This window comes from Euprymna scolopes, chromosome 7, assembly GCF_053919585.1.
Source record: "Euprymna scolopes isolate OS-2025 chromosome 7, ASM5391958v1, whole genome shotgun sequence".
Lineage (NCBI taxonomy): Eukaryota > Metazoa > Mollusca > Cephalopoda > Sepiida > Sepiolidae > Euprymna > Euprymna scolopes.
Genome location: NC_136488.1, coordinates 11,755,460 through 11,776,784, shown reverse-complemented (window position 1 = coordinate 11,776,784; position 21,325 = coordinate 11,755,460). Strand labels below are relative to the sequence as shown.

Here is a 21,325-nt window from a genome sequence, read left to right as displayed (position 1 = left end):
ACTGAAATAATACCTCCTATTTATATTCTGCCAACAATATACAAAATACTGTTAGAATCCCAGCCAATAAATGTTTCCGCGAGATTTACCGGGTGAGTTTCTATCAATATTTTTATGTCGAGACTTCAAAATTACAAGAGATATCACACGCCACACGGCCATTTTTTCTTGTGCTTATGTTATTTTTTTTTATACATGAAGGTCACCACTTATCAAGACCCAGAAGCCACTCGGGGATAAGGCATAGTATCGTAGTAATAGTATTGGAGATTTGATAAAGTGTCATGACTTAAGGGGGCGTTTTATCAGGAATCATGCTCGACACTATCTGCTTTTTCAAACCAAATTGCACATTAATTAAGCACACTATTCAGCTATGTAGAAGAGCAATTTATCTTACTTTTGGTAACATTTATATGTTGCATATTTTTTTTTAAAACCACTTTTTCGAATCTCTGGATTATAAAAAACAACAAAGTTGGTTTATAATGCGTGTGTGTGCGGGGTGGGAGTGGGGATCCAACTCTCTCAAAGAGACGTCTTTGAAAAAGTATAGAGAAAACTCAAGTGTAGAATCAGAACAGTCATTACATTTTGTTGTTATCCAAAAACGCTTTAAAAAAATTATTGCTATTCCACAGTGAAAAGATTGGAAAATAGCATTGAAAAGTCAATGTTCTTGAGGAGTACTCTGACCTAAAAAATGCCTGGCCAGCCGGTCGACATTCTCCGGTAGAGGTGCCTCGCGTGATTAGTGATATACTAACACCTCAAAAGAAGCCTAGAACTGCACAGGACTACTTATACACCATAATCATCAGAGTAGAAATCATGATAGGAATGGTCTAACTGTTGATTTGTAGTCCGAGATGTAAACTCCCTGGCGAGGGCTACATTTTAAACGGCAGTGTTGATTGTTTTTAACGTAGTATTACGACAATAAAAACAAAGTTGTATGTCGGTGGCATGTTCATTCGATCCAGAGTATTAGAGATAAATTGGTATTTTTTTACTTGCCCACAAAAGCAAAATGTGACACAAATTAGTTTTTAATATGGGGGAAACCAACTCTCCCAAACGAGGCACTCTGAAAGTAGGCAAAAATAATTAAAATATTCCTTAGTTTCTGGGTTCCCCCTACATTGACTAAGGACAAATCAACATATGTGTAGAATCAGAGCAGATACTACACTGTTATCTTAGCACTGGAGAAATAAAATATGCAGTTTCAGAGTTACATCACTTCTTAATCCTCCCCATTGAATCAAATGGACAGTGGCCGGTCACTTCCTGAAAATGTTTTCAGATCCACTCCCTGAAAACAGCAGGATTCAGATGAGTTTTTTTTTTGTTTTTTTTTGGCATTTGTTCGTACGTCATTGACCATTGAAAGGCGCCGAACTCCCCCACTATAAACTGACCCTCTTAACGCATCTATTAAAACTGACCCCACAGAGAGTCGGTCAGTTAAGGGGATAGATGTAGAAAATTACTTTCCAGTCCTAGCTTGACCTTTAGGCCGGAATCAGCATCGAATTAATCCCCCTCCCATCTACACACACAACTTTTTAAACAGGATAAACAAACCGACAGGCAAGAATGATATGGGTCAGGGAAGAATAGACCTACCGTTCAAATCAGAAAATCCCAATTGCACTAAGAACAAGTAGGGGTCAGAGTTAGTCTATTATCTGACGCCTGGAGGCGTGTCGGAAGGTAAGGATTGAAGCGACAAGGAGTCGTCCTAATCTAATCTTGACCTCGTGTCAAAGCGTTTCTCCATGTTAAACAAAACCAAAGGAAATATTCCAGAAACAGCCCTGGCTATATCTAAAGATTTTAGTTTTGTGAAGAAAATTTTAAATAAAGTTAAAAGTTGTTTAGCTAAACTTACAATCACTCTACAATAAACGAAATAAAAACTTACTAATGATAGCCTCAAATTTTATGGAAAATTTTCAGTAGCGGCTTTGCTATACATTATTGCTCCTAAGCAATGAAAATCCATCATTAGATACTCGGTGTTCTTTTATACTCTCTCATATATATATATATATATATATATATATATACACTGTCACGAGAAAAAACGTGCAGGGAAAGCAAATAGCAAATCAGACAACCTCCACCATCTGTAATAAAATCGAAAAGAAATCCAACACCAGATTTTCATTTTTCAATTCTTTCATTTCTTTGTAGTTTGATTACAAGTTCGAGGTGTTTTTTTCCTGTCTTATTCTAGTTTTTTTTCACATCACCAATTGCTAAGAAGATTAGTAAAAAGCATAGTTTCTGCCCGCCATCATTTGACGTAGGGTATTTACTCTCTCATATATAACAATACAGTCTAGGTGCCACAGGGCTTATGAAGAAGAACCTGAAGTCCTACCTAACTAATATTCCTGGTGAACCAAGTGCAAAAGAGATCCAGACAATTGCACTTAAGGGAACAGAGAGGATACTAAAAAGAACTCTCGGTTGGTTTTAATAAAAAGCAGGGCAATGTTGGCAGCTGGTTTGGCTACCCCATACCCAGCATTACAATCTTCAAAAGGAAGAAACAAAATCGAAAAGATGTAAAAGAAACTGTACCTACGAATTAGAAAATTCTGTTTACAATAGGAACACAGACACATACATACATACCCGAGTGTATAATCCCGGTCAAATAGAACACTATTTTAGAGAAGACGTGTTTATTAAGTTTATACCATTATTAAAAAAAAAAAGTCTTGTAATTATGTACAGGGATGGAAACAGAACCCACACTCCTGCCCATCGATATGATTTTTGAAATATACCAACAAATAGCTTCGGCTATTTTATTTACAAAAGAAGCATTATTCTCTTCTCTAATAAAAACCAATGTGTCATATATAATTGGAATTTTTAAATATCCTTTAGGTTCTTATAAATTTTCATATAAACTTTAGTTTTCTAAGTTATGCGCAAAATTCACGGATTTCCTATGAATATTATTTTGCTAAGTACATTTCGCCTGTGGTTATGTAGTTTTAATTAAAACTCCATGGAATAAAGGGAAAAAGCTGAAAATATTTGTATAATTTTGTCGAATAATAAATTTGTAAATTTTTAATTTACAGAATTTAATTCCAAATTCTTATATACATACGTATTCCAAACAAAGCAATAAATAAATAAACAAAGCAACTTACTATTGAAAAAAAATACAGCTATTGTAATCGAGCCAGTTCTATAGGCGTAATTTGGATGGGGAGTTGAGCAGTAAGTTGATCATATTTTGCTCTCCGCATGTTGACACGATTGAAGAAACAGAAGGAGAGTCAAAATGCAAGCGGTTCGAAGGAAATCGTCAAAGTAGAGTGCATTCTGCCATCTATGGATGTCTAGAAAGACATGGGAGTTTGCGGCTCGTCTGATGGTGAATATTTTACAGTTCTCAGATAAGCTGAATCACAATCATATAAACATTTCCGGTCTTTGAAGTATGCGTGACTATGTTTTTTAAGGAAATCATCATAGCCAAGGCATGAATCCATACGATATGCAGAGCTAAACATACTACTTAAACGAAACCAAAACAAAACAAATAATCGAACATAAGTATTAGATGGATAGATTCCGTGCAGAAAACAACTTTTACCCTTAAAAGAAATATTATTCATGGAATGTAAGGAGTAAAGGACATAATATTTAAGGAGTATCAACGAGATCTATATTTACTTTTAACAAAGGCTTAACTCTCGCTTCCCTTATTTTTTCTGTAGTGATCATATTCCATGAGCGATATTTCTGATAAAGAGGGAAGAACTGCTGTTATCTTGGTCAGAATCTGTTCAATGTTACATTTATTGTTGGTAAGTTTTTATCCTTGAAGAACTATTTTTAGCTCCTTACAGCAAGTGGATTCATGTATTGTCTGAAGCGATTTCCATGAGAAAAATACTGGTAAAAATGCAGCCGAATAGGCGCCGTTTGGTAGTCTCTACCTTCGCACATGACAAGCGAAAAATGTGTCAGATGTGGAACCGCAAATCGATAAATTAAAAGTGACAATATTCGTCACCTTTTTTGCGTGTTCTGTGCCAAACCTTTCTCGACTTTGCATGAAACCGTTGTGCCTTGCTGCTCTCATTGTCTAAGGTGAAATCTACGATCCTGCAGGTTAAAGAATAGCTGGGAAGAGGACTTCATGCAGATAAAACAATTTTGGGTAATGATCTTAGCGAGATATATGCAAAAGTCCAACACCAACAGCAGAAAGACACATTGATAAGAGAAGTAGTGGCATACGTTTATATAGAATTTATCTTTCAGATCGGATCCTGAGTTTCGGGTTTTAATAGAAGAATAGAGGGAACTAATGGTAGTTAAGTGGCTAACGATACGGACTGAAAACCAAAGTGTACCAAGTTCGAATTCAGGTTGTTTCATAAGCTTCCACTTACGATGTTGGCAATCTTCACGTGGCCCATCCCATAAATATATCTTTCTAGAAAGAAATCTAACTAAAAATACACAAGGGAAACGAATGCCAACAGTAGAATCATCTGATTTATACAAAATGAATAAATAGAATGAATAAAAGGCATGTGCTGTTCTTTTATCAAATTCTTAACGCAATAATAACACCAATAGTATGTAGAAAAACATGTGTTTGACTCCGTTTAAGGATCATGCGAAAAGTGCCAAAATCGGTTTTAATGTGCATAATTTTCAGTTCTCAAAAGAGAACATTCTCTTTTGGAACAGAAATAAAATTTGTTTCAGTCTAGGTGGCCCTTTTTTCTCTCTCCGACTCAGAGAAAAACAGGTACTACACTTTTAATTATTACCCCCCCACACACACACAAAAAAAATCAGTTTCGTTTACAAATTAGGTAAGAGGCTATTCAACTCATATGTGAAGAGGGGACGGTGATTATCCTCTATCCTCCGCTTTACTCTTATGTATCCCAAACAAGGCATAGTGCCATTTGAACGTAAAGGCCTACTACAGGAACACTATGTGGGGAATTGGGCAGCGAGATGTCTGTTCACATTACACTTGAACTTCTGGATGTCAGTACAGTCAGATAAGTAGGGGACAAAATGTTGGGATCGGATTTTGTTGCTTGTCGGGTTAGTAGAGTGTATTTACATCGAAGGAATACAAGTGCTATGCATTCGTCAGAACACATTCTATTAAAATACTTGTAATACAGGCACATGAATGCAACATTTCGGCGATGGGACAGGAGTTGGTGTTTAGTTGATAGTGCAGGTCCTATTAGGTTGGAGATACTTTGTTGGACTGTCTAAAAGACAGAAACTAGTAGATGTTGACCTATTAGTGATTCACATGGTGACTCATTAATGGTCCAATATATTGAACCAATAACGGTCCAATATATTGGATCATTAATGGACCAATATAATGAACCATTAATGATCCAATATATTGAACCATTAATGGTCAAATATATTGAACCATTAATGGTCCAATATATTGAACCATTAATGGTCCAATATATTGAACCATTAATGGTCCAATATATTGAACCATTAATGGTCAAATATATTGAACCATTATGTCCTTTTTGTTCTTTCACTAATTCTCCATCAGTTTCTTTTCAGCAGTCACTATAGTGCCACATTTATTCTATTCCCAATTATTTAATGTTATATTGACACTAAATTTCACCTCAGCAGTAATACCTGATCAAGTGTGCAGAGTACATGGAATCAATTTTTAATACGAGATAAAAAAAAATGGTGCTAAACTATTTAAATAGAGTATGGTATGTATACTGTTCTACGAGTTTGTGTCAGAATTATGTGCGTCTCCTGACAGACTTTAATTTTACCGAACAGCTGTTTTCTTTGTACGTGTTACCTACTTATATATGAGAAGCACTTTGTATCTGTGTGTATATCTGTGTTTTCGAATTAATTCCCTATTAAATCTGAAACGGCTAGGCCGATTTTGAAATTTCACACAAATATACTTAGACAGGTTTAGTATCGGAATGCCCCCGATAAGTATTGAGAATAGATAATCAAAAAATATCTGAAAAGATATCTCCAGTGAATACCCTAAATTATGTAATAGATGTACTGAAACTAAAGCTGCCTTCAGGACTGCCAGCAACCACTGTAAAAGAGTAATAAAAAATGCAAGAGAGCTATATGCTCAGTCCGTTAAATCCAAAGTAGCTGAGCAGCGGCTTGGTTCCCACCAGTTTTGGCAAAAAGCAAACAAGACCCTAAACAGATGCGTGCATTCTATCCCAACCATCATCAATGGACCTGAGGTCATCTCGTCAACATCAGACAAGGTTCAGCTATTTGCCAAGAACTTTGCAGCTATTTCTACCCCCTGCGACGAAGGTCATCAACTCCCCATATTTCCTCCTACAGACAACACTATCCAACATAAATATCTGTGCCCGAGGTCGCCAACTAATCAAAAACCTTGATTCCAGTAAAGCAACTGTCCCAGATGGCATTCCAATTATAGTGTTGAAAAGGCTTCGACCAGAACTTGGCCCCATACTTACAAAACTGTTTAAGCATTACCTTAAGGAGAAGTGCTTTCTAGCACCCTGGAAAACCTCGTCAGTATGCCCTGTATTTAAGAACTCAGGTGATAAGTAATCTCCCTCTCAGTACAGACCAATAAGTCTCTTGTGTGTCATGAGTAAGTTACTGGAATCCATATTAAATAAAGAAGTAGTCAACCACCTCAGAAGAAATAACCTCCTTAGTGACATGCAATATGGTTTCCGTTCTGCTAGATCTACAGCTGATGTGCTAACAATTATATCCCATAGGATTAGTAAATCTCTCGACAAAGGCTTCCTTTCCAGGGCAATTGCTCTTGACATATCCAAGGCCTTCATTAAGGTTTGGCATAAGGGCCTACTTCACAAGATTTCCAGCTACGGTATAACTCTCTTCCTGATCTACATCAATGATCTCCCAAAACACATACTTAAATCATTCGTTGACATCTATGCTGATGACACAACCATCTACGGAAACACATCAAAGGCAAAGCTCTCTGATTCCCTCTCCTATGATCTAGAGCGGGTGGTTCAGTGGGGGAAGAGATGGCTGGTTACTTTTAATGCATCTAAAATCAAGCTCCTAACGTTACATCATCAACGCTCTGTTCCTCATCTAGCATCAATTGAAATGGATGGCTCTCCTCTTGGGGAGGCTTCATGTTTTGACAAGCTCCTGGGTTTGACCTTTACTCCTGATTTGAAATGGAACACGTATATCAAGTCTGTTGCCCGGGCCGCTGGGAAAACGGTGGGATCCTTCTACCGCTCCAAAAGATATCTCGCTACTGATGCAATTCTCTATCTCTATAAAAGCCAAGTACGTCCAAAGATGGAGTACTGCTGTCACATTTTGGCTGGAGCTTCAAAAAACAGCCTATCCTGCCTTGACAGAGTACAAAATAGACTTCGTGGCTTAGTGGGGGGATGTTCTCTTCTCTTTCCTGCAACCTCTCTCCCACAGAAGGGACGTTGCGAGCCTGTCTTTGTTTTATCGTTATTTTCATGACAAGTGCTCGCCCGAGCTCCAATCTTTGGTCCCCCCCCTCGCCAATCCTTCATGATAAACACCCGTCTAGCTAAAAACACTGTCAGTAATTTTCCCCCACACTTTATCTGTGCCTAAATCAAAACGTAGATTCCATGAACATAGCTATTTTCTGTGGAATTCTCTTCCGTTTGCCTGTTTCCCACCGGGCTACAACTTGGACTTTTTCAAGTCCAACATAAACAAATTCCTGATTAATCGCCCCCCCCTTAAGTAAGACGCTTTATCAAATCTCCAATACCAACTATTACTACGATATTATCCCATTGATTATTGTACACAAAATAACCCTTATCCACGAGTGGCTTCCGGGCCTTGTTAAGTGGTGATCCCCATATAAAAAAAAATCAAAAAAATCTGAAAAGGAACAATTCGATTTTGATTAAAGTTAACACCCGTATGCAACCTAACATTACAAGGGCATGTGAAATTGTATCAGTGCACAAGAAAAACGACCCGGCATGTGAAACTAGCAGTAGGTTCTTTGATACGACCAGGGCGCTTTCGAAATGAATGTTTATGTTCAGTGCACAACTGAAACATGATACTTTACCTTTGCATTTTAAACTTTACAGTTATTATATAAAAATCAATAGTAGGTTCTCTACAATGTAAAAAAATAATTACAAATAAAATGTTCGCTAATGGATTATACTTATATTTAAAATCCAAAAACTTAGCAAAAACGTTTTAAAATACATTAAACGAAATACAGTTTTCCTTAGTAACAACAACGTAAAAAAAAAAAAAAACAAACAAAAAAACCCCCGGCTCTTCCAACTTTTCATGCATGTGCAATGAAGGTTTATATGAACATTTGGAAGATGTAATGATCTCGGCTGTAACTTGTAAATTAACGAACCGGAACATTCTAATACGCAAGTACATAAAAATAAAATAAGATACGAACTTCATGAAAATAGTTTCAAATTAGAAAATGGTTCCCCATTATTTTCAAGTGTCCAGTTAAATGTTAGGTTTTAGCAATGGTTAATACTACTTCAAATAATACCTTGTCTTTTAATCTACGTACATATACATGCAGGTGTGTATTTATCATTACGTAGGAGTATAATAGGTCTAACAAGTTATCTCTCGTAATAAAAAAAAAAAAAAACTGAACGTCAGTATTTTTGGTTCACGAATATGTGCGGGGTCGGGGTAGGTTCGTACGTTTTTAGAATAATTCGCAGCAAGTAAATCTTTCTGGAGAAATTATCAGTAAAATCATAGCAATAATAACGTAAGTTAAATGTATACTTTAAACAAAGACACGGAGACTGGAAGAAAGACAAAAGATGCGAACGTTCATTGATGCATAATTCGATCAACAATAGTTTTTTTTATCATCGCAAAAACCGTTAAATTGATAATTTCTTGTCAAAAGATAAATTTTAATTAAAATCGTCTAAAGTACGCATTTAAACAAGTATTTTTTTTTGTAAACCGAGAAACGTAAGCCGTTTCTCGAAACCAAAGTTTTGTCCACATGTGTGTGTGTATATATATATATATATATATATATATATATATATATTATATATATATATATATACACACACACACATATACATGTTATATGTATCCACATTTGTCCTAAAGAACGTACCTGTTTGAATTCCACGTGGTTTTGCACCGAGGTAAGCTAAATTGACGTTTGCTTTTCGACCATCTATGATTGGATTTGGATCCTTACATGCCCGCTCAGCGGCATCTTTGGTAGCCATAGTTACCTGGAAATTAAACATAATCGGAATTTAAATGATAATATTTAACATATCGTTTGTACATGTGGTAAAAATATGGACAAATAGGAACATTCAGAGATTTTAGTCACATAAAACGAAAGAAAAACAAAGAATACAATCATAAATCTAAAGAGTAGTGAAATTTGGAGAAGGAAATAGCATGGAGAGTGTGACGAACAAGATTAAATGGCATTTACTTCAGCAATATTAGACATTAAGTTTAACATGAAATGGGGTAACTGCTTATTCTAATTTACCCTCGACTACCAGTCTGCATTCATCGTAGAGACCTCTGAAGGAAGCGACTAGCAATAAGGCAATTCTCCCCTATACAAAAAAAAAAAAAAAAAAAAAAAAATGCTTGAGGGGATAATTCTCTCAAATCAAGCTTCGTATATTAACCAAAGTTCAGATGCCTGAGTAAGCCATCGGCGATGGTGGTGGTCAGACTTTTTCCCTTAAATATATCAGTGTTTACCCCTGTGACAGGTGAGCTAAAATAAACCCCGAGAATTGGAAACTCGATCGCTTAATTCCATACAGACATGGGATATATACAAGTTTCTCTAATAGCTTACAGAAAAAGAGAGTTCTCTTAATTCCTTATATCTCGCGTTCCTCACTCACACCAATGTGTGGCTGGATGTTACAGAAAGAGAAGATAGACGTTTGTACATTTTGTTAATAAATTCTTTCTATTAAACAGTTTTTAAAAAAGTCTAAACGAGGGGGGGGAAAACGTAAGCATTCATATAACTATGAAGTAAATCCTTTAAAAAGCTCTAAGAAATATATTCATGGTTTTACGAGATTAAATAAAATTAACAAACATTAAAAAGAAGTTTATTACTAAAACGAGGTTTCAAATTTCCACACCGGTTAACTCACTTTTATAGGTACAGGTACACACGCGCATATTTATATACTAAAAATATAAAAATATAGAAGTTTATGAATTTTTGTATTTTATTGCATGGTCGTTGGGGTGTAGGAGGACTACAATCTTGAGTATATAAACACACACACACACACACACACACACACACACACACACGTGTGTGTTTTTGTGTATTTGGTATAATTTTTTTTAGTCATACCAACATTCTTTGGATACACATTTTCAATCATATTTCGGCCAAAGCTAAAACTAGTCGAACCACGTTGAGCCGTACAGCCCGTACACATTTAACCTCGAAGATGTCTCGGCATTAAGCGTAGCCAAATAATATTTGTATAAATAAAAAGGCCACGGTGCTAATGCACTTACTGATCCGCGTTATTTTTTAATCCTATTTCCAAGTTTAATTAAAGTTTTAGGATATGTTTTTTTTTATTCAGTTGTAAGGTTAAACTACAGAATAGGTACAAAACACCCTCCCCATGTTAAGAATGGCTTTTTAAATAACGTTATTATTTCAGCACGGATCAATAAGTGCACTAGTACCAAAGCCGCTTTATTAATTATTGAGCATTTTTATAATTCAAAGTAAAGATTTTACTGGATACCTTGGTGATAAATTTAACTGGATAAGTGTGTGTGTGTATATATATATAGATATATATAATTAGAAAAATTATATCATTAGGCAACCAGATGTATTAGAGAGCTTACTCAACGCATATTAAAAAATAACTCTGATGTTACTACATTTATTATATTCGGAGTTAATTTAGCCTAAAACACACACACACACACCCACACACATATACACATGCAGTGCAGTGCACTTATTGAACTGCGCTGAAATAACGTTATTTAGAAAGCCACTCTTAACATAGGGAGAGGGGCGCGTTTTGTAACTATTCTGTACTTTCACCTAACAATTTAAAAGATATCGCGAAACTAAGTTAACTTCAAATTACAATTTAAAAAAATAGCGCGGTTAAATAAGTGCACACGCACCATATATATTAGATAGATAGAAAGACACACGTGTGAATGTGTATAATTGTGAAATACTTACAAATCCATATCCGCGGCTTTTCCCCGTTTGTCGATCCGTTATAACTACAGCTTCCTCAATTTCTCCGAACTGGTCAAAAAATTCCCGTAATGATTTGTCAGACGTATGATAGGGCAAACCTCCGACGAAGATTTTGGTAAAGGTAGTGTCCTTCTGTTGAATAGTACCGTTCGCCATGGTCCAAGCGGAAAGAATTTTCTCACAAAAAAAAGCAAAAAAAAAAAAAAAAAACAAACGCTGGAGGAAGAAAAAGTTGTCGTTGTAGATTAAAAAAATAGCACGCACTTTGTGTTGGTATTGTTAGAGCACACACACATTCACACATATATAATATACTTATGAAGATATGTATAAACCTATATATATATTTATATGTATATATAGGTATATACTCTTCTTTTTTGTCGTGACTTGCATACGAAGCGAACACAGTAGTAGTGGAGGGAGGTGGATGAGCAGTAGTAGAGTCGATAAGAATTGTAGTAGGAGGAGTGGAGTAGCAGTAGCAACAAGTTTGAAATTAGTCGAAAGTTGAAATCACAGTGTTTTTATCGTACCTTTTCTGTTGCTAAAACAACATGGAACAAAGGGGTTTTCTGGACAATAACTACATTTTTTTATTAATTTCTTCCTCTTTTCACCCCCTCTCTCCTTAATACTCCTATTCATATACAGGTATTTCGTTGTTTACAAACCATCAATGTGGCTAGAGGCAGTGAGTGTATTTGCGCTGGGATTGCAAACTTACATTGCCGGCAGACACACACACACACACACACACACACACACACACACACATATATATATATATATATAGATATATATATATATATATATATATATATATATATATATATATATATATATATATATATGATTTGAGAATTTGAGGTTGCTATTTTTCAAAGGTAGGGTAACCAATGAAATATAACGAGGGTAATAAAAAAGTGCTCAGTACGGAAGTAGAGCAAGTTACATTTTCAATTTGTCTTTACACAAGCAGTAATTTGATGCTACACAGTCATGAGCATGTTTCGATCTTCTAGTATTTAGTAACTAGAGGCCTCTTCAGGAAACAACGCTTTTTTTTAAACAAATTACTGTTTATGTGAAGACAAATTGAAAATGTATATATATATATATATATATATATATATATATATATATATATATATATATATATATATAATATGTGCAAACAGTTTTACCACATACAAGGATCTAAGGGAAAGGCACTGTATACCGAATTGAATTATCATTAAACAAATTAATTGATGACATTATTTATATCAGCTCCTAGAATAAAAGATCATTAAAATTTTGGCGCCCGATCGTTTCTAAGACGGAAGAGATTTTCTTTATTTAATTCTAATGTCTCTTACTAAGCACAAATGCATAGCACAGCGACAAGAAGTTAGGCACAACATACACATTATTAATCAAAAGAAAGCAAAATAACATATACATAAATTTAGATTACTAAATATATTTGATATTAAACGTTTTATTTATACACAAAAATAATGTTTTCAATTAGTTTGAATATGGACTTGCTGAAATTCAGTTGGTTTCAGCTGGAACTGATATATGTTTGCAAATGTGTAGCCCAAAACTTATTTGCATATATATATATATATATATATATATATATATATATATATATATATATATATATATATATTAGTGGTAGTGGTGGAACGATTAATCGGTAATCTAAAAGTCGGAACGTTTGAGGGTATCAGAATCGGTATCGGGATCGGAAAAAAATTGTACAGATTTTCCGATGCCAAAACGATTCTTTTGTCTTTTTTATTTGATTTTGTTTAAAGTTAAATCTTCCATTGCTGGCAATAATGATAAAATGATAAATATTTATTGATTTTAAACCACCAGTGAAGCTAAAATCGATAGATCTTCCCCCACGTTGAGGAATATATTTGCACATTTAACGGGTGTTTTCACGGTAATCAGAGAAAAAACTATAACTATATAGTTAAATATTTAATGATTTTTAAAGAATCGGAATCGGAAATTTAGTACGGGATCGGTAATTGTATCGGAATCAGGAAAAATATTGGAATCGTCCCATCATTAATATATATATATATATATATATATATATATATATATATATATATATATATATACATTGGTTGTATAGTTTGATTTCCTAGATGTAGATTCGCTGAAACACATGTTCATTTAAGAGTGCTCAATGGAAGACAGAGCAGGTATATAGTATGTTTATTATACAAACGTTATTGTTACAAAAATTCAGAGGAATCTAAATTGATATTCCACTGAAACATATATGCACATATGTAACAAAAAATGTTTGTAAACTAAATATACTATTAATCTATCTATCTATGTCTCTCTCTCTCTCTCTCTCTCTATATATATATATATATATATATATATATATATATATATATATATATATATATATATATATATATTCGTTGACATGCATCGAGGAGTAGGAAAATTTGATGTAATAACCTGCGGTCTACTGTCTACTCTGCCATGTAGCAGTCATATGAAGCGATAAATGTTAGAAATAATACCAAAAAGTGTGGGGGATTCTACACGAAGTCTTCACACAATATACAAATAATCTGTGTGGATTTCCAGGCAACTGAGTTGCGGCGGAACCTCGTACGTCGAAATAGACAGGAGAGTCCGTTAGTTGTAGATGACAAAACACGTGTCAGTGGATACTTATATTAAAAAAACAAAACACACACACACACACACACACACACACATATATATATATATATATATATATATATATATATATGTGGGTGTGTGTGTGTATGTATATATATGTATATATATATATTTAATATCCTGAAGATGTTCCCTGCAATAGGGACGAAACGTTGATCATTTTATAAATTGATTCGGTTTTTCTTTTTTCAAAACAATATATATATATGTGTGTGTGTGTGTGTGTGTGTGTGTGTGTGTGTGTTTATACACTCAAAGAGTTATTTACGTACACGGATCCAAGAGAAACACTGTATACCGAATTGAATTATCATTAAACAAATTAATTAATGGCATTATTTATATCAGTTCCCAGAATAAAAGATCATTAAAGTTTTGGCGCCCGATCGTTTCTAAGACGGAAGAGATTTTTTTTATTTAATTCTAATGTCTCTTACTAAGCACCAATGCATAGCACAGCGACAAGAAGTTAGGCACAACATACACATTATTAATCAAAAGAAAGCAAAATAACATATACATAAATTTAGATTACTAAATATATTTGATATTTTATTTATACACAAAATTAAATATGGTTTTCAATTAGTTTGAATATGGACTTGCTGAAATTCAACTGATTTTCAGCTGGAACTGACATATGTTTGCAAATGTGTAGCCCAAAAATTATTTGCGCGAATATTATTTATACCAATTAGATATAAAACTTTGTTTTTAATATTGATTACGTTTTTATATTCTCAGTAAGGATTCCTGTGGACATAAACTCCCTTGGGTATCTCAGTATGCTTGTATGTAATCAATAAATAACGTAGTTATTAAGTACTTATATGAAATTAAACGAGAAATGTCGTTCGATGAATATGCGATATGTTTCATATGTACTAATGCTACAAAGCCAAATATTTTCATTGAAAAACAAAGGATATTTTATTTATCATGTAAATGAAATTGTTTGTCTATTAAATTCGGATATATATACACTTTACATTTTCTAAAGAAATATTTTCTGCCTTTTTTCTTTAACTAAATAAGGAAAATAAAACATAAAATATCATCTTATTTTTATACGGTTTTTAATATGATTGTAGTAATCTCATGCTGATAAGCCTTCGAAAGACAAAACACGTGTTTTCTCGATGTTAATATTTAGGTAATACATACATACATACCCCCGATATATATATATATATATATATATATATATATATATATATATATATATATATATATATATATATATATATATATATATATATATATGGTAAATAGCACGGAGTGTTTTTGCTTAATGATCTGTTTTTCTTGGTCGAATTTGTGTAGGAAAGTTCCATAGTCGTTTTCGTCCATTTTTTTTTTTTTGCAAGTACTTTCAACTAATTTTCTTCAGTCGTCTTTAGGCAGTTTTTGATTACTGTTTCGTTTTAAATCTGGATACTTTTATATTCTTCTGTTCAAATTACATTTAAATTACTTGAAATATGTAAACAAAAGACGTTCTAACGTTTTAAGAACGTGGCTAAAATAAATGTACAATGGTGTCAAAGCGTGATTTACAAATTAGTATGGAATTTACAGGTTTAATTTTTTTTTAATAATTTATTAATTTAAATTACAAGATACACATACACGCACACACACATATATAACGTACGTATATATATATATATATATATATATATATATATATATATATATATATATATATATATATATATATATATACGTACCCAGCCACTTTAAAATGTTACTACTGTTGTCAAAATTCACATTGTTAATTTTGGTCTGTTTAGCTCTTTTATAAAGTGCTTCCAGTATTTTTAGTCTTTTTACGTTTGGATCCATATGAATGATTTTTGTGTTTTCAACAAAAATTTTTCTAAATTGGGAATGTAGGCAGCCATGTTGTTTTAGGTGTTGCCATATCGTGCTTGTATCTGAAAGGTCTCGGGTTAATCGTCTGGACAATGTGTTTGCTGTGTGTCCAATGTAGCTATTGGTGTGTCTATTGTTGGAGATGCATTCTCCCAAGAGGCATGTGAATTGGTAAACTACATTGGTTTCGTCAACTGATTTTCTTTTCCGGGAAATATTGTTTTTAATTATAAGGTTAGCAGTTGCTAATTTCTTATAGTAGACGATAAATCTGGTCTTATTATTATTATTGACTAGGGATATATATCGACGTATTATATTCCTTAGTACATTTTAATCTGATTTAAAGTTCTGGAGTAGCTGGTTGTGATATAATATATTGATAGGGTGGGGACTGTTAATTGGTTACTATTGGCTTGGTCTGGATTTCTAACAGTTATTTGTTCATCGAAGAAGAAATTGGGGAATTGGTTATTAATCAAGACCTGTTTGATATTTTTTAATTCCCTGTAGAATATTTTTCCTACGCCAATTCGGCCGAGAAATAAGAATGACCATTCTAAATATGGAAAACACACACACAAAAAAAGACCATTAAGCAAAAACACTCCGTGCTATTTCACGATATCTGTCTGAATGAAAACATGTTGCCTAAATACACAATATTCAAATATAGATACATGCATGTGCATATATGTTTATATATATGTAGATATATGTATATGTATATATATATAAACATATACATATATATATACATATATCTAAACACACACACACACACACACACACACACACATATATATATATATATATATATATATACAAATTAAGATTCAGCCACTCTGATGAGTCGTAGACGACGAAACACGTGTTAATGGATAATTATATTTTAAAAACAATATATATATATATATATATATATATATATATATATATATATATATATATATATATATATATATATATATATAACGCTGGAGTCCGAACACGGTACCCCCGTAATAATAATAAAGGGTTGGGTTCGAGGCTCCTAACAAACGGTTCCCCAGTTCGATACAAAACACCTGATGAAGGCCGGAGGGCAAAACGGCCGAAACGTTGTGACTATAACAACCAAGATGAGGAAGTCAGTCCGACAATCTCAATAAACGTATGAGAATGTTTAAAATATAAAATGAAATTTAGACTAAAATAAAACGTTTACTATATAGAATAATGGATGCACGTGTAAACAGACTAGTAGTAATATTTTGTTTAATTGCATTTTCAACCCAGACAATGCGCAGTGCCACTTTGATGTAGGTGGGGGGACTACTATTTGGGACATAATTGTATGAATACTATGTAGGGAGTTTCGTAGCAAGATGTCTGTTTACATTACATTTGAACTTCTGCATTCCAGTAAAGTCGGGGAAGCAAGAACCCGGAAGGGAATTCCAGAGTTAGTTCTTAGGAAAAATACTATAATGGCACATGTTGGTTGATATGCTTAGTCACTACTTCTTTTACTAAACATTCTATAGACAGATATTTCTAGACCAAACTATGGTGAATTTCGTCACATAAAAATAATAGACAATAAGCATTGTCCCTATAAAGAACGCTCCGTTTTGCTAGTTCTATTTTCTCTACATTAAAAATCAACATGAACCTAGCTTTCCAATGTGGGAAAGTAAATAGGCAGGAAGATGAACTATGTAAATTATAGATTCTATAATTTAAATATTTTGCACGAAAAAATGATTTTTTGATTAAAAACAAAAAAATAGATGAATGGGAAAATTTTATAGAAAATTGGACCGTTTAAACTTTTAATTAGGTACATGTATGGAGGAGGGGTTTGTAAACTTCTCTTTTGTTGTTATCGCTTTTTCTAACCATGATTTCTCTCCTAACAGTTTTCTAGATCTAGTTGGCGAACACCCGAACTGAAAATACTATTTTTTTGCAACAGGTCAACACACGTGAGCGAGTACCACACACACACACACACACACACACACACACACACACACACACACACACACACACACACACACACACACACACACACACACATAGGATTGAATCAAACAATTTATCAACATTTCTTAAATTTTCTTAATCCAAAGCAAACGCAGAAACACGTGCGTTTACAGTGTGTCCACAAAGTCTGGCTACATAATGTAGCCAGACTTTGTGGAAGCATCCTGTAGATTACGTAGACAGACTTTGTGGACACCCTGTATACACACACACACACACACACACACACACACACACACACACACACACACACACACACACAAACACAAACACACACACGTGTGTATATATATGTAACTATATATATATATATATATATATATATATATATATATATATATATATATACAGGGTGCCCACAATGTCTAGCTACATAATCTAGAGCAGCAGCGGTTCGGTTCTCAACCTTTTTTGACCCATGGACCCTTTTTCCCTTCTTTTATTTCTTGGTGGACCCCCTTATAATTTTTGGTCATAAAACAATATTCTATTTCTCAATATAATTTTTTGAGCTTTTAATAAACAAATAAATATTATATAATTAAACTTTATTTTTAAATGAAAACTAATTTAATGCAAATAAAGTATTTTACAACAATTATAATAATGAAAACTTGATTAACGCTAACTGTTTTTGTGTTTGTGTTTTTGTAAATTCACGTAATGGAATGAATGTGTGTGTGTGTGTGTGTGTGTGTGTGTGTGTGTGTGTGTGTGTGTGGTTTTGGTACTTATGCAGGATACGGGCCGTGCTATTTTGTAGATAGGATTTTTAAGTTATACTCAATTTTTACGGTATGTTTTGTTCCATTAAATTGTTAGGTGAATGTACATACATCTCAACCTTTTCCCGGCTATCACCCCCAAAAGCTATTTTTGACTATTTAAAAAATTTATTCGCAAAAATGTCAAAATTTTTCACAGATAAAATTGATTGAAAATCGCCCCCCAAAATTTGATTTTCGCCCACTAGGGGGCAATTCGCCCCCGGTTAAGAACCGCTGCTGATCTAGAGGATGCTTCCACAAAGTCTGTATATATATATATATATATATATATATATATATATATATATATATATATATATATATATATGTGTGTCTATGTGTGTGTGTGTGTTTATCTATTGCGTCTGCGCGTGTTTATCTAAGTAGGCCATTAAACACATCTTTATTCACAAATGGAAATTATATTTTTAATATTCAATCAACGTCGCATACATATTTATTTGTTTCTATCTAAAAATTCACTTATATTTATATACCTATTTATTCCTACGAGTTAATAAACATTATCTAATATAATGTATGCATATATGCGTATATATTTATATATATATGTATACACACAAACACACACACACACACACCCACATATATATATATATACGTATATACATATATATATATTTATATGTATTCTGTTTATTATACACACATTATTGGTTACATATGTGCATACATGTTCTTGGGACTCTACTGAAACATGTATGCACATATGAAACCATTAATATTTATATAATAAACATATTATATATCAACTCTGTCTTCCATTGAGCACTCATTAATTATCATGGGAGTGCGAGTTTCATTCGATTTGCATCTAGGAAACCAATTGATACAACTGATACATATATATATATATATATATATATATATATATATATATATATATATATATATATATATATATATGTGTGTGTGTGGGGGGGTGTATAAATGGACGGTTATCGTCAAGTAAAGTCCGCCGACGATTGACGATTGACGCGAACCTGTGTGACTAAAATCAAACATAAAAAAAACAAAACAAAAAAAAAAACATAACAAATACATAATAATCCCAAGCTGGTCTATTTATTTATTTATTTATTTTTTTATAATACCTAATAAAAAATTATTTAGGAATATTCTGTTTTGAATTTTTATGGTGTTGGATTTTAATTGTACAAGCTAATAGCAAAGGTGTGGGGGGACTTTGCTTGACAGTAACTATACGTCCGTCTATATATATATATATATATATATATATATATATATATATATATATATATATATATATATATATTAATTTTTACAGGGAAAATCTTGGCCGGAAAACTTAGTCTCCCTAAAACAAGTGATTACAGAAACTTGTATGCAGATATGTAGCTATTAATGTTTGTATAAATAAATTTAATATACATGCTCTGTCAACTCATTTTGCACTTTTTAGTAGACACGCGTTGTTTCAGTGGATGTATTCCTAGGAAACCAAACTACACTGCAATAATGTATATATATATATATATATATATATATATATATATATATACACATATATATATATGTATATATGTTTGTATATATATATATATGTGTGTTTGTATATATATATATATATATGGTTATATACATGTGTTTGTATATATATATATATATGTTTGTATATATATATGTGTCTGTATATGTATATATATATATATATATATGTTTGTATATATATATATATATATGTTTGTATATATATGCATATATATATATATATGTTTGTATATATATGTCAGGTCATGTCATATGCTACTGGTACCATGTAACCCAGTACTATCTGCCTCATGGTCGGGTCACCGGCGACTAAACTGGTTCCCCCACCAGACTTGTTTGGTGAGGAGGGCGGCTAGTCTCCCTGAAGGATTAAAAACAAGACCTTCCAAAGGGCGAATGCACTCTTTTTCTGGGTCAACGGCCAACTAGCACCGTGTATATTTGTGTGTGTGTATATGTGTATTGGGGTGGAGAGGGCACCCGTAAGCCGTGGTGAAAGCAACCTTTCTAGGAGAAGCAAATCTCTGATTTAAAAAACCATAAAGCTGAAGACCAGTACCCGCATTAAGCTGGTCTGCAGTTTAATTTGTTGCTGGCTATCTTGCTCTTGCTTGTTGCTGGATCTCAACATTTTGAACCGAGAGAGAGAGAGAGAGAGAGAGAGAGAGAGAGAGAGAGAGAGAGAGAGAGAGAGAGAGACTTAGCTGTCGTACAAAGCTAAGACTCTGGAACATCATCTTTGTATAGATACTCCCTCAGGTATTTGGGCTCATTGATTTTAAATGTCTGAGAGAGTGGCACTCGTCTGACAAGACGTTGCAATCATCATCATATATATGCATATATATATATGTTTGTATATATATATATATATATGTTTGTATATATATGGATATATATATATGTGTTTGTATCTATATATATATATGTTTGTATATATATGCGTATATATATGTTTGTATATATATGTATATATATATATGTTTGTATATATATGGATATATATGTGTTTGTATCTATATATATATATGTTTGTATATATATGCGTATATATATGTTTGTATATATATGCATATATATATGTGTGTATATATATATGCAT

At 33.0% G+C, this 21,325-nt stretch overlaps 1 protein-coding gene across 3 annotated transcripts in view; it reads right to left on the bottom strand.

Annotated features, from left to right (window-relative positions):
• Positions 1 to 21,325, bottom strand: part of LOC145279607 (RNA-binding protein 24-like) — a 118,816-nt gene that overhangs the window by 95,577 nt on the left and 1,914 nt on the right. For 2 of the 3 annotated variants that reach the window (XM_080130785.1, XM_080130786.1), the window contains exons 2-3: positions 11,288 to 11,524; positions 9,185 to 9,308 (exon numbers count right to left, since the gene is read on the bottom strand). In XM_080130785.1, the coding sequence (XP_079986911.1) occupies positions 9,185 to 9,308; positions 11,288 to 11,464 (301 nt within the window). In that variant the 5' untranslated portion in view covers positions 11,465 to 11,524. Of the gene's footprint in view, positions 1 to 9,184; positions 9,309 to 11,287; positions 11,641 to 21,325 lie in introns of those variants that run through there. The other variant, XM_080130787.1, reaches the window with a different exon arrangement.